Genomic DNA, 15,433 nt, shown 5'->3' with positions numbered 1-15,433 from the left:
GGCACAATTTGGGATCAACTTTTTTTTCTTCTTTAACTCAATCACTAAAAATAAAATTATTTGCACAGGACACAAGCAAAATCATTATTTTCTCACTCATTTTCCTTCTGAACTAATTTTTATATTCAGTTTTTTAAATTTCCAGAAGGAACAGAAATACCTTGTACCACGGTTTATATCAAAGAAAATACATTTTTAAATGGGCACATGGTTGTATTAGTTAAATTATGAGCTCAGAGAAGCTTCACCCCTCACAATCTACTCTGGCCACAAACATTTGGAAATATCTATTTTTTCTATTAGAATTAATCCAAGGATACACTCCAAAATGCAATTTTCTCATGGTCAGAGTATCATAGAATGGTTTGGGGTGGAAGGGTCCTCAAGGATCAGTCAGTTCCAATGCTCCTGCCATAGGTGGGGCACCTTCAAGCCCCATCCAGCCTGGCCTCGAACACTTCCATATTGCTAGTTAAACTCAGCAGAGTGCTCAGGTAAATTACCTCATTTACCCAGCTTAAGGTCAGGCTTGTGCAAGAGCATTTGTGTAACCAGCACCAAGCTCAACAGGTTCCACTTTATCTGCCCATATTTGTATGGAGATTTATGGCTAAGTTTGGAATCTCATCCTGTTAGTGTGTTTTAATCCTGCCCTGAGAGAAACCATTGGATTATGTGCTTGGGAGACTTGGCTGGACCAAATCATGCTTTTTCTATCCTAATAAATCCAGCCAGAGTCCCAGGCTGCTCAGCCGTGTACAGAGACAGACCTGGAACAATGCAAACAGGATCTGTCTGGAGGTGCTCCCAGAACAGCCTTATCATTGCATCAGTGCTCTTCCAAAATGTAGTGCCTGATGCCCTTTTCTCCCAAAAATGCTTCCAGAACAATGCAGGAACTGCTGCATGAAGCTCAGTTTTGGGCTGAGATCCCTGAGGCACCTCTTGCATATAAAAGTGTTTATTTTCACAAGTGATTTATGCAGTTGGCCCCACCTCCTCTCCCAATCCTGCACATTTGGGCTCCAAACTTTGTGCCAGGATAAGCACACAGTGATGCTGCTTGCTGAGGGACCAAACTGCTGTCTTAGCTGGAACCAAATCATCCAAATAACACCCAGCCCTAATTGTACTTCTTGATCAGATCAGCAACTTTCTTTGAGCTTCTTGCAATGCTGCACCACCCAGGATAACAGAGAGAGGGCAGGATCTTAGCTGGAGCAGGGCCTTGAGTCTGGTACTCAGTGTTGCCCTGACTCAGTTTCCCATTTGCCACATATGAGAATTAGCAATCCCATTATTTTCTGTTTTACCTACATTTAGAGGGAAAGGAGACAGCACCAGAGCCATCTTTCCACTATATTTTAGGCTCCTTAACCTATATTTCTTTTAGCGTGGTTTATTCTATGTTTTTGTAGTCCAAATGGCATCTTTTAGACAGTCTGTACTTTTTATTATTGTCATGTGACAAGGTGAAAGAATGCTTACTAAAATGCTTTGAGGCACAACGCTAATAATTCCTTGACTTTAAAATGACTCAAGTGCAATTTAATCATTTAAGCCGCCCACCTTGACCGTCCAAGGGAGTGCCGATCTCTGGGTTAAGAAAAGCAAACTTAAACTTTCTGTCATATAAAAAATGAATTTTAATTCACCCTCCTTAGCATCTGCCTTCTCCAGATTTCCAACAGATAAATGAAGAAATGAGCACAGGATTTATAAATGGGATTTTTAATTACACACAGAGAGCCTTGCATTCTACATGGTGCAGAGCTGTCTGTGAGTGCTCAGTTCTGCCCTCTCTGCAATCACACAGTGCTTCACTGGACAAAAAATTCAGGGTTTTCTTCCTTTTCAAAGGATATTATCATCCAGCCATTAATTACAATAAGGTAATTTCTGGGAGAAAACTGATTTCCAGAAATAATTTAACCTGCTTTCATAAGAGTTCCCTCTACATTAAGGATGGTAATAAATACTAAATAGCAAAGTACAGGCCAGGCTAAAAGCAATTCTCATGTAAAGCACATTGTCACTTACAACCCTTTTATCAAAGTCCTGTTACAAGTTTCTACTATGTCTGCTCTCTATGAAGATACAGAAAACTTGGACAAAAAAACCAAATTCTTTCCGCAGTGAGAATTTTCCCCCTATTTACATACACTCTTACACTCCTATCTATTTTCTCAAGTGCTTTGCATTCTGTTCCTTCACAGATGTGCTGAGCAAAAGCTGAAGTTCAGCAGTGACATCTGTCCACCGCCCAGAGCTGCCTGCAGCCACCACAATGGCCCTGACAGACCTGAGAAACTCTTGTAATTCTCTTTTCTACTCAAGTGTCAGCAGGTGAGGCAGTCAAGCCACACTTTGCAAACTGAACCCCTTAGAGTTTGCACAACCTTCCTCAACTGAGGAATTTTATACCAGCTGAAGGTAACTCCTTTCAGCCCTACACTTTGAAATGATAATGTTGGATACAGCTGCTACCAGTGTTTGATTTCAAGGTAATAATTTCGTGGTTTAGTCTTGTTTGTAGTGATCTGCACTAAGTGACTGTGCCATTTGGAGTTCAGGTCTGTAACAGCACAAAGCAATGTTCTTTTGGCTGCCAGTGCAGGTTCTTAGAGGAGGCAAAAGTATTTTAACTTTGGCTATAACATATTTATTTTTATTAAAATTCTAGTACTTTATGAAATCAAGCCTTACTCAGCCTCTCAGATTTAATGTCATTAACACGATTAAGATGCATATTGGGGCAGATGGGTTTTCATCTGCTCTTCTAGAGCCCAGGCAGTTGGATAAAGACACACAAAGTCATGATTGCTTCTGCGATCTTAACTAAGCAATTTGCAAGTTGAAAACATTCAGATTTTATGACAATGCTACTACTCCCACTCACCTTTACCTCCCTTTCTCCATCTCCACTGATAACTGATAATTTAAACTGCCAACTATTTTCCCCTGGAGACTGCTTCTCCATTTTTAATAATTTAGTAACACTGGCTGAAATTTTTCATTTACAAAAGTTATTTCTTAAAGGTTAGTGTATTGATCTTAATGTATCTGCAGCACTACTGTGTGGTTATCAGAGCAAAGGTAAGCCCTACACCAGAGCACCCCAAACCAAAATCCATGCATTTAAATGGGAAAAAAATTACACACTTGCTACTGTAGCTGAGACAGGGGCCAGGCAAAGAGACATTTTGGAGAAGATAGAATCAATGTCCACACCATCAAGGCTTCAGAGGAGGACTCTAAAGACAGGATATTAGAGGAGCAGGACAGATAGCTGATCTCAAAAGATAAAGGCGTTATTGTGTGGCCATTGCTTTGCCAGATACAGAATCTTGACGTCTCAAAAAAATGCAGCAGTATCTTCAAGTATTTAATCTGCCTTTCCAAATTGATTTGTGCCTTTTACACCAAGTTATCAAAAAGCACAAAAAGGGAGGAAAATAATTAGGAAATATTTCTTCATGAGGTCAGCGCTTATCTGAAATTCATGTTTCTTAAATATTTTTGCTCAAATGATTTCCCAAAATACTCTTCCACTTTTTGGTTGTTTGTCCTCTGGCACAGCACTGAGCAGCAAAACAGAAAGCTGAGTCAGGAGGACAAACACAACAGGGAGATTCCCTTCAAATCCTATGGTATTCCTGTGATGGCAAATCTACACTGGAAATCTCACTACACTGTCACACCAGTATTTGTAGCAGAGGGAAGAAAGAAGCAGAAAGACGTGGAATGAGGAAGAAGGAAAAATAGGGAAGGGAACAAGATCAGGAGAGAAAAAAAATAAAGGAAGGCAGGGAGAAAGTATGAAATAGAGAAAAAAAATGGAAAAGAAGAATGAAGCAGCTGTCAAATACCACCACTCTCTCCATTTTCATTGCTACAATCCAAGGTGAACCATCTGAGCTAAATCCAAGTGCTGAATGCTGGAACTGGAACTTTGTCTGGAAAAAAACCACCATTATTATGTCAACTGAAAACCATATTCATACCACATAATTTCTGCAGAGATTTTTCTGAGTAGGTTTCACGATCACAGCCCTTTCCAATGTAATTGGTCTGCAGTTCAATGGTGGAGTGGATTGAGGACACTGGTCCATCACACGTTTCTAGATGGATGCTGGGAAACAAGGGTATGCTGCCAGAGCCAGGCCTGTATTCAATCCGTTTGTTCCAGTCTGGAAAAAGAAACAAATAAAAACAACAAGATCCAATAGTGAGTAAAAAAAGGGAAGGGAGTTATATAATTTTAAATGACATACTGTTCTCAAAGGTCACTGTCTAAGGCAAAACTAAGAGTTCCTGAAGTTGGTAGCAATAAGCTACTGTCCTAAAAAAATTGGATTTTGGCCCTGTTTTTCTAAGAGAGTCAGGCTCAACTAAGTAACACTGCTGCTGGTTGAGTCACACAAGCATGGGCTACACACATCTCCTGACAAGAAGTGCTAATTGGTGTCAGTCTGGAGCTCCGGTGTCCATGTTCCCGTGACAGACTACAAGCCAGCTCTACACGGAGGAGGTGTCTGCTGTACCCAATTTGGTCAGATTTCACAGTGTTGTGGTAAGAACAAATACCTCCAAGAACCAGGCTACACACGTCAGTCTAATGTAACACCTCTGTAGTGCCACTTGTCTTTGAACATCTTCCTAATTTTGTGAAGCATTAATGACAGGAAGTTCCAGCTGAAAGGACGACTTGTGCTTCCAGCCAGATCTGACTAATCCGTGCTTATGCAGACGCCTCACAGCCCACAGCATTTAAACAATCCCCTGCCTTAGGCAGCCACCTGTTTGTGCCACACATACCCCTGTGCTGCTCAACTGAAGCATTTAATGTTTGAAATCCAATTAATTATGGTGTTTGCAACACGCTTCAGAGAAAACCCAAACAAGCAGCAGTAATTACAAACGTGTATTTTAGCTGTCTTTACAGCTCGTGTTTTCATCGAGTCACAGAATGGCTGGAGTTGCAAGGGATCCTCAAAGCTCTCTTAGTCCATCCCCCTGCCATGGGCAGGGACACCTTCCACTAAACCAGGTTGCTCAAAGTCCCATCCAGTCTGATCTCAGACAGCTTGAGGGATGGGGCATCCACAGCTTCTCTGGGCAACCTGTGCTGTGCCTCAGCATCCTTCTAGGAAAAAAAAAATTCTTTCTTATATCTGATCTAAATCCAACTTAAAGCTGTTGCCTCTTGTCCTGTCACTACAGATCTCAGTAAAATGTTTTTGTCTTGCTTATAAGCCCCCTTTAAGCACTAAAGAAAGGCCTCAGCAAAATCTCCCTGAAACCTTCTCCACACTGAACAACCCCAACTCTCTGTCTGATCTTAAATGAGAGATGCTCCAGCCTTCTGGCCATGTTTATGGCCCTTCCCCTCATTGCTCTAACAAGTTCAAATCTTTCTAGGTAAAAGAAGACTTCATAAATGGAAAAGTTCTAGGTCCTAGCAGTCAACAAAATCTCTGGAAGCAAATGGACAGAGACATTCTTTCTAAATATCAGTGGAAGGAAAACTAAGAGTAGATACAAATATAAATATGGTTTTAGTAGGTGAAGGAGCTTGGTGTTTTCCAGTAGATCTCATTTTCAGAAAGCTTGAAAAATGGTGCTCTCTCCCACTGTCTTAAACTGTATTAAACATTTACAAAAAAATCGGAACGTCCAATGTGAACACTCTGAAGTGTAAGGCAGTCATCAGTCCAGCGTCCTGGCAAAGATGCTACAATCACTGGTCTGCATTTCAAAATTCTCAGATCTTCTTCCTGACCTAACCCAACTGGTAATCGTGCAGCATTTTGTTATCAAGAGGAAGATGAGACTTTCTGGAACATTCTGAAAGTATGCTTAGCATCTTTTTTTACTAAAATCTTTAGGACTTGTACATCGTGACTAAGACAACCATGAGTACATGACTGCCTGTGCACACACAACTGAGTTGCTATTTCAGTTGTAATTTTCAGGTAATTCACTCCATTTGTTCCATATTAAGTTAGATTTGATCTACAGTATTGCATATTTCTCTACAATTGTCAGCTTAAACAGTTCCATTAGAATTTCAAGTATCATATATGGGACAGCATTATAATAATAGGTTTCTGTTCCCTCTCCATTGCAGAAATTTGAGGTTAACACATTTCCAATAGAACAACAGCAGCAAATTCTTCCAAAGTACTTCACGTAAAAATAAAATAGTTTTATAAAAACTAGTAACATATGAATTACTGATGTTTATCATCTCTTATTCACCAGTTCAGGCATTATATTCCTCTACCCAAAAGGGGAAAAAATTAAGTCTTATATATATATCTGAAGACTTTCTGATATTTCAGCAGCTTTCAGCCACATTTTCACTTCTCAGTTATACCAAATGAACCAGCACTCATACAAAATATTCATTAGTGGATGAGAGATGTGACTAAATTACAAACTACAAGGTATCTGCAGCTGCACGCTCACCTCCAGCTCTACGAGGAATGTCCTACAAAACCCACACCATATAAAATGCCACTGTTCACTAGGAAGAATAATGGGAGCCCCCTGTTTCTGCCACAAGAACTGGAAGAGGTATTTTGTTTCACAGTATTACCTTTTAGCTTAGCAGAAGTGGGAATTTGTACCCAGAGATCATAAACCCTGTACCCCCCTAAATCACTCACATTAATCTCAGCCCTAAATTGTAAAACATCAACTAGACTTGAACCAGTGTTTTTGTACTTTGGTCCACTGCACCATCACAGACCAATACTCATCCTACCACCACTGCCTTCACTGACTTAGTGCAGATTTAGGAATTCCACCAAGATGTCCCTCTCCATGCCAGAGGCATTCCCAGGCAGGCATGAGGCAATACTGGAGTAGGTTACAATCCTATGATGACAGAACAGTCCCTAAAGGCAGCGACAGCTCTGATAAGAAACAACTGGCTTATTTCTATAGTACCTGCCCCCCAAGCACTTCAGCATCCCAGAGCTGTGCTGAGGCCAGCACCCTCTGGATCTCACCACCAGTACAGGCAGCAACACTGGGAAGTGCACAGAGTTGGAAAAAGCAACAATAAGTGGTAGTCACAGCGTGAAGAAATTATTGTGAGAGTAACCCAAGTCTTCAAATTAATTTTGAATGGGATGAATATCATTATTTTGCTTTCTCCCAGAATAACATCCCATATTGGACTTCCTCAAAAGATCAGCACCTTCCTTCAGGAATGTGATGGCACTTTTTCATTTCCTCTGAATGTGACTCAGAAGAAAAGTCTTATGTAACCTGAGTCTGCAAAAGCCTCTGAATTTAAATATTTTCCATATTTGTTTAGATATATAATCCCACCTGAACTGGCAGGTTGCACTTAGATTAGCTAAACCCAACCAACATAGCTCCTCCTTTGACACAAACCTGACACAAGTCCTGCTACAGCACCAGGTTACACTGCAAACTTAAGAAAGTAAACACTGTCAGGGTAGAAGACTAATCCCAGGGGGAAAGTCTGGATAAAACTAGCATTGTTTAGTCCTGCAGCCTCTGTTTGGATTTTATAATTCAACGGGCTTTTGCTTGTCATTTGTGGCATAAAGCTACTCCAGACATTGCAAGACAGCCCTAGCTGGGTTATCCCTACAATACAACACTAGAGTGCAAATATCACCATATCAAGCTTGTGGTTCAGATTTCATCAATTATAAAGCAGCTATGTAAACCTGGATCTTGGTTTCTGAGACCCTCAAACTATCACAAGATCAAAATGGATCAAACTTCAGTAACAGTTTGAGCCTTTAAAAGTAAATCCCAATGCACTAAACAAATTTTCCTTTTAACAGCAGGATAATGTAAAGACTTTCCTTGATCTCTAAACTTAAGGGTTTCTGTACTGTCTTTGTGATCCATGTTTTATACTTTAATTAATTTCTAATGCTAGATGACACTAACAAGGATTTAATCTGATTTTTTCCCTTGAAAGAGATCATGCAGAGAAGGTATGATCTGATTCATGTCTCCTACATGTGTGTGGCCGTAAACTTTGATTCCATCTCATGGTTAAAAACAATAGCAATGTAATTAAAGATAATTGTAACACAATGAAATGCAAAACTTCTCTCCTGTTGCACTGAAGATGTGCATCTTGGCAGCTAAATGCAAGATAAAATTTATGTGGTGCTGTTAGTGAGCCTCTGCAGCATCCCTACGTAATTGCTGGAACGGAAGGTTCCCAGAGCAGTGTAATTGGTATCTCTTCTGTTTCCTCTGCAGCATCCTCACATCTGTGCTGTTTATGTAGGCTGGAGACTTGGCCAAAGGTTACTCTGATGCCTTTTTTATGTGAAATAAGATGAGTGACTTGTTAAGGAAATGAGAATCAGGTCTGACTCAGTTACAGGGTTTCCACAGCGAAGAGAAAACTCAAACTAATGTCCAAAGCTCTGCTACGATACCATGGTTTGCTAAGAGGTTGGAGTGTGTATCTCAAAGCATAAACAAACATTCATATACTCCTTTTCCTTCTGCAGCATGTTGGTAGTTTTAAAAAGACAAACAAAAAGGAGACAAAAATTTGTGCTCAGTACAGGACAGTGGAAGGGCTGCTGCTACAGGAGCTGGTGAACCCTAATGGAATAACTGTTGTGCCTGACCTACTGACACTGAATATTCCATCAAGTGATAAAGTTCCCAGCTCTAATGGTGCCTAATTATGTGAAATAAACATATAAGAATCTTAAAACCATGAAACAACAGCACAGTTAAGCTACTGTTTGTTGTGAGATTGCATTTCAATAATGTATTTCCCACAGTGTCAGAGCCCCAAGGGCACCAATAAGCCCTAATGAACCTCCAGAAGCTTCACCTGGGGCTTCCATCTGCCCCCACGGGCCTGGAGCTCTGTTTAAGCTCAGCCCCATCAGGCTGGGCTGCAGGTGCTGGTCTGGCTCAGCCACAGGTTTCCTTGATCCAAGAGCCAGCCCAGTGACTTGCTGTTCTGGCCTGACAGAGCCTCATCACTGTGGAGCTGCCCAGTGACCTGACCCCAACCCTCATCCATGGATCCACTTCCTGGGACCTCTTCACCATGAGGGGTGATCTGGCATCTTGGCTGAGCCTGGCCCCCTTCTCTGGGTCTGCCCTGCTCCCCTCAGCAGGGTGAGGGGTTGGCCCTGGGTGATGAAGGCTCTGCCGGCTCTGTTACTACAACTGGCTCTTTGCTTGCTTTCCTCCAGGAAATAACCTTGTTGCCAGGTTTGGGTTGGTCACAGACTTCTAATGTCTCTACTGGAGAGTCTGCAAAGTGCTTCTCAGATTCTAAAAGACAGACTCTGAAACACTGCATGGAGTAGTTATCCAAATCAATGAATTGACCGTGTCATAACTCATGTGGAAAGTCTTCAATTTCTCAGCCCAAGGGCTAAGAATATGTGGAACTTTTTACATGCAAAGAAAAAAAAAAATCATAAAGAAAAGCTTCAAACCTAACTGGATATCCTGTAGTGCTTTAAATTTTGGGCAGAGGAAATGTTAATGGAAAGATGCTGTCAGCTGCATCTCAGAGATAAGAAACTTCTCAATGAAATTATAATTTCCCCAGTAAAGCTCAAGAGGATCTTGCAGTGAAAATTCAAAAAAGAAAAGATTATTTTTGTCGTTGAAAATGCAGAAATATGAACAAAGGAGTTATCTTCCACAGAGGTCTATGGAAATAAGAATCTAGTTACATAAGTCTAAAATGAATGGGGGTTTTCTATCACTTAAGAATGGAAAAGACTGACTTCAATATTTCAGTCCTCACAGATAAGCAGAACAGCCTGCAGAGAGGACAATAATGGGTTACTCTGAAAATGTGAAGTTCATGGTACACAGGGAACTAACTGGTAATGATCCCTGTGAATCTGCCTTGGGAGTGTTATTTGATATTTCCATTTGCAGTCTTGGCACAAGACCAGGACCACGTTAGTTACTGCTGCCAGTGAAGGGAAAAGAAAGCAGTGCCACACTAGAAGTCAATCTAGAAAGAGGATAGCCTAAGCATAGAATAAGGTGACCTTGAGAACTGGTGTTACAGAAATAGTGTTTAGCAGTAATGATAGAAATTCAGGAACTTCAGCAGACTGCTGAGAAATCAGTGAAAAACGACAAACGGAAAAAAGAGCTGATTTCCATTAAGACAAGAACAGCATTTCCACGAGCCACCAGTCTGATACAGCCAGGCAAAAGAAAGGCAGTCTTGGAATGTATAAAGCACTGTGTTTTCAGTAAGAGGCCATGGTAAAAAGAGACATGAAAGGACCTGGAGTGTGCAGGGAAGAAGTATATAGCTATAATGCAGACACAGAACTTACTGAGGGCATATCTTAAAAATTAGATTGGAACAGGCATGACTGCTTTCTCTGAGTATGTCTGGTAGTCAAAGAAAAGTAAAAAAAATGTTGATACAAGTACAAAAACAAATATGGACTTATGTAAATTTTAAGCTCAAAACTCCCTAGTGCTCAGGAGTTCAGTTAATTTTCAAATGTCTGGAGTGGTTATTTAAAGTGGGTTTTCTACTAAAACGGTGCCATTCAAGTTAACAGCTGAATAAGTAAGTATTTCATTCTAATTACCCTGGTTGAAGGATGTATGGCTAATGCATGCACAGCAGTGCCAAGTCTAGACTGGCATAAAGACTCCCTGCTTCACAATAAATTTCATTTATAAAAATATGGGTGAATATCTTACAGCTAAGACAACACAAGGATGGTGTTTTGAGCTGCTAGGTATGTGCACAAGTGAAATACAAGTTGATTTATGTTTAGTGCAGAAAAGATTTGGCCTTTTAAAATTGCTTCGGAAGACTGGGAATATTATTCTCATCAGCAAGGTTTCTGCACTTGACCACCCTCTTCCAAATAATCAATTGCCTTAGTACTCATATTCCTCCTTGTTAAAAGCACTGGCAGAATGAAAGCCAGTATGGTTTTGGTTTTCCTCAGTAATTGGATCTTAGTAGAAAGCCCCCATGAAAACCATTCTGAAGTCACTCAGCAGCTACTGCAAACAGCATCTCTGAGGAATGTTGACTCAGAAGCGATGTAAGATCACTCTGCTGTTGAAATAGCAGGTCCTGCCCTTCTCTGCACAAAAGAAGGATTTTATTTCAGCAGGAAGAGCAGGGTGATGTGACTGCACACAGCCTCTGAATGACTATTCAACCTTAAAAAGGTGGTAGGCATGTGCCTTTTGGTGGTAGCAAGGGCCCAGGTCACCTTAGTGAGCCCTACATGCCTTAGAAAAGAAATTATATGCAATATCTTTGATACATTAACTACCTTTATTAAATGTTTTTATACTCTATTAGGTGAATAAACAAAGAGAAGCTTGTATTTCAGAACTATTTTTAAGCCAAAACTATATGAAAGCAATTGAATTTTTCAGGACTATCTCTTTTAAGATGAATTTTTAAAGAACTTCAACCTCATTCTCTTTCTTGGGTAGTTGGGTGTGGATGCATATGGGTTCACAGACCGTGGAAGATAAATGTAAGAAATCTTTTCAGATTGGTAAAACACTTGAGGCTGGATGCCGTGAAATCCTGTTTTCTATTCAGAGTCCTAATCGTCTGTTAAACTGCAGGTTAGTCACCATTGCTTATGCAAGGACATATGAAACTTGGCATAGAAAAAAAGTCTTCTTTCATGAGGGGAGACAAAGTAACTTTTGAGTTTTGGACTGTTGTCTTTGCTCCACACTCATCTCCCCAGAAGCACAGCCAGCCTCCCCTGTTGGTTTAAGGAGAGCAGAGTTCTCTGAAATTTTCCTGGGGTATTCAGCCAGTTGCTTTAGAGAAGCTTTTTTCTTTTAATAATGATTTTCTGTCTGAAATCAACTACATTTTAGGGAGCAACCTCACTTGTGGTTTAATTGCCAAAAATTGAGCAGACCTCTAACAGTCTCAAAACATATTTTTTAAGTTTGTGGGTTCATGATTCTGCCCTTTCTTTTTTGAGGCTAAACTCTTTTTCTCCCCACACAGTACATCACTCACGAGAGAGCCTGGTACAGGAATAATTGTTTTCAATTTTCTGCTATCTTGCATCTTTCAGCACATTATTTTATATTTCATTTCCATTTGTTATCCCACTATGAGGGAACAGTAACAGTTTTGTGAAAACTGTTCCTGGAAGTAGCAGAAATGTGACAAAAGGAGATTACAAGATCATAAATGAACTAAAGGAAACCTGGTTTAGATTGCAGGACATTTCACCTCATGCTGTTTAATGAAAATATTTTATGGATATTTAGTACTGTGTTGCCACAAGTCTGCCCACCCTGCTTTGAATAAGGAAGATGCAACTTTACAGAAATCAGTATTTGTGACATTAAAACAACTGCAGTGAAATGAACCACACTGCAAATGAATCCCCAGGAAAAAGTGTAGTGTGCACTTTGTGTCCGCAGAGCTGAAATCAGGCAGGGCCCTGGAGGGAGGGACAGAAGCTGGGGAAGGTGCTGAAGATAACAGGGTTTTGCTTAGGATGGAAACCCCTTAATTGTGTTTAAAATGTTTTAAACCAAAAATCAAAATATCTTCAACTGCAGATTGAGCCATAATGATGTCAGGAGTACCATCATAATCCAGCTTTTCTTGGTAATGTAGTCCTTTACCTACCTAGCAGGACATGGTCACACCATTGTTTGGAAATCAGGGACATGAAAACACAGCTGGCATGAAGAGATTTTGTAGCACAGCTATAGAAGTCATTTGACAAAACTCACTAATGAGAATTTCCAATTAAAATAACTGATTAGGAATTAATTCAGCTCATTGATTTCATTTTTAGCTTGCTCAGGACACAAGTAACACTCCAGAGTGGTCTGTTCAGTATAGTTTGATGTCAGCTCGGGTCAAGTTTGTTTCTAAAGTAGCCTCTTAATAGAGAGGAGGCTTGTTTGCTGAAAATGTCTGTGTGGGGATCTGGCTGCTTGTGTATTAATGTCCATCATCAGAGAGCAGGGAAGCAGCTCCTAGATTTAATGAAGTCTTCAATTCTATCAGCCCAAGGGAATATTGATTAAAGGAAAGCACCTTGGCTTGTGCAGCCTTATTTGCTCTGTCACATGTCAGTCACGTGCCGCTGGCCTCAAGAAACAGGAATAATCTTGAATTGTTTTACATAAGCCTGTTCTTCCCAGTCCCAGCCCTGCAGAGTGGAGGTTGTTTGAAGGGCATCTACACTGAATTTTGCTGCACTAAAAATTTTAATACTGAATTTGTGTTAGACTACTACTATCTCTATTCATGATAGTTACATAAACAAGTGCACAATATTTCAAATTACAAAAGCCATTAACTTTTAGGAACTAAGTGCCAATACCATAAATTGAAATTCCAAGTATTTGTTTGTTCAAGATAACACTGAAGAACAAGAAAAAAAAATCATGTATTTTAGCAACATCTCTATTATAACCAAAGACTCAGAATATTCCTCTTTTCTGTCAAAAACCTCCCATTATTTTACTTCCTGTAGTCATCCAATCTTTACAAATATAGCATTATTTCAAAGAAGATGGAGCAAACCTGCTGGCTGCCCCTTTGTGGGGAGGTCACAGAGCAACAGACACAGGGAAGAAAGAACACTCTAAATATCTTCTATTCTTAGTCTCCAGATTTCCTCTTTAACTACTAGAAATACTCTTGGAAAGTTTTGCTTATTTGATCTTATTTTTTTCCCTAGAAACAGGTTATTTTTACAGATACTGGCTCAAACTGGAAAACAGCATCACCTACATGAATTTTTCCACCTTTAAAAATAAATAGGCATAAAAAAAGTCTCATTAAGAGAAATGTATAAATTTCTGGAAGTATTGTGTTGCAGCACATTTTCAAATTACAATTAATGACTTAGCAATTAAGAACTGAAGCCCTGTCTACCCAGCTATTTGCCTAAAGACCTTCTACCCTGAGTAGGAGACATCCCCTTGCACTTTGTGCTCCTTGACCTGGGCATGTGCCAGTGAGGTGAAGCAGTCACGTGTTTGACAGATGGAACATACAAATAACATGAACAAAGCATAAAAAAACCCCCTCAAACCCCAACCAAACCTGATGTGAGGTTTTTTCAATTACTTTTATTGGTTACCAAGTGTCTAAACCCACCTGATAGGACCAGTAATAACCATCTCTCCTATAACGGTTTGAACTACAAAGTAACTATGACAATAGTGGGAAATACAAACACACCATTACCACCTTTGCAAAACTTATTCAATCAATAAAATACCTAAATCAAAAAATTATAGCAATGAAAAAATATAATCAACAATTGCACCCATCTTAATACCAATCCCAAGCTAATTTGGGGGTACTTAATTTATCTGAGATAACTCCATAAAATGGAAACAGAACATTTTTCCAGTGTAAAGAGACCATAATTAGTTTTATAGAATAAATCACTTGAACAGTAAGATCAGTTAGAAAATGTGGAAATAGTTCACAGGTATTGTGTACTTTTTTTAACAAAAATGGTATTCAAAGTACTTGGGTACTAGTACATCCCAAAAAATTGAAATGTGGCTCTGCTCCAAGTGAGGCCTGTGGAAATGGAATCCTGCTATTGCAGACATTTCATTACAAACTCCTCTAGACCAGGGCTTCTCATTTTACAAAGAAAACCTTTTTTTCTTCTAAATGCCAACCTGCAAATTTACCTTTAAGTACAACAGCCAAACTGATTTTTTTCTTTCTCAATCATTATGTTTAAAAATTACAGTTATGAAGGTCAAGTTAGTCCTGAATGACACCTGCATAATGTGGTCACATCCAGTTCGTTTGTATATAATCCAGCCCAAATTTTCATCTTAATTCCTAATAATTAGTGGCATATCTATCTTCTCAGTACATTGTCAGCTGGGGTTTTCTCCATTCCAGACAGAGTGTAGATCCTTACAGCCTTTTTAGAAAATCAATTCCTACTGAAAGGTCTCAATATAAAGACAGGAATCAACTCTAAAAATGCTTATCACTCCCAGTGAGGGTGCCTTGGCTCCTGCATGCCATGAAAGCCAATCCTGAACCTGGAACAAGATAACCTGAACAACTCCAGCTCACATGGCAAAAGTACCTTGCTATGGTGGCTTCAAAAGTGCTCTTTAAGGGAATAGTAGGAGAGTGGCAAATCAGCAGCATTTTTTTTATCCTTCCAGTATGTTCACTCTGACTCATAAAATAACTTACTAGAATTGAAATTTGTCTTATTTCTTTTTGTCTGGTCTGCTCTTTGTTCTGCCTAGAGAAGAAACATGGCAAATGGAAACAAATGTGGGATTATCATCCACTTTGTTAGCAGGCTTGGAATGAGGCATAAGAAATAGCAGCAGTTTTCCACACCCATGCAATAAGCACCCTACTTTCCTTACTGCGAGGTAGAGGGAAAACACCAAAGAAAAGAGATTTAAA

General features: G+C 39.8%; 1 protein-coding gene across 1 annotated transcript in view; it reads right to left on the bottom strand.

The window, feature by feature from the left end:
• The window catches only part of CLSTN2 (calsyntenin 2), a 190,758-nt gene that overhangs the window by 59,610 nt on the left and 115,715 nt on the right, over positions 1-15,433 (bottom strand). Inside the window, exon 5 of the mRNA XM_032119231.1 lies at positions 4,005-4,190. Coding sequence (XP_031975122.1) covers positions 4,005-4,190 — 186 coding nt within the window. The remainder of the gene's footprint in view (positions 1-4,004; positions 4,191-15,433) is intronic.

Source organism: Corvus moneduloides, chromosome 10, assembly GCF_009650955.1.
Source record: "Corvus moneduloides isolate bCorMon1 chromosome 10, bCorMon1.pri, whole genome shotgun sequence".
NCBI lineage: Eukaryota > Metazoa > Chordata > Aves > Passeriformes > Corvidae > Corvus > Corvus moneduloides.
Note: the sequence above shows the minus strand (reverse complement) of the source record. Positions and strands in the feature narration are given on the sequence as shown.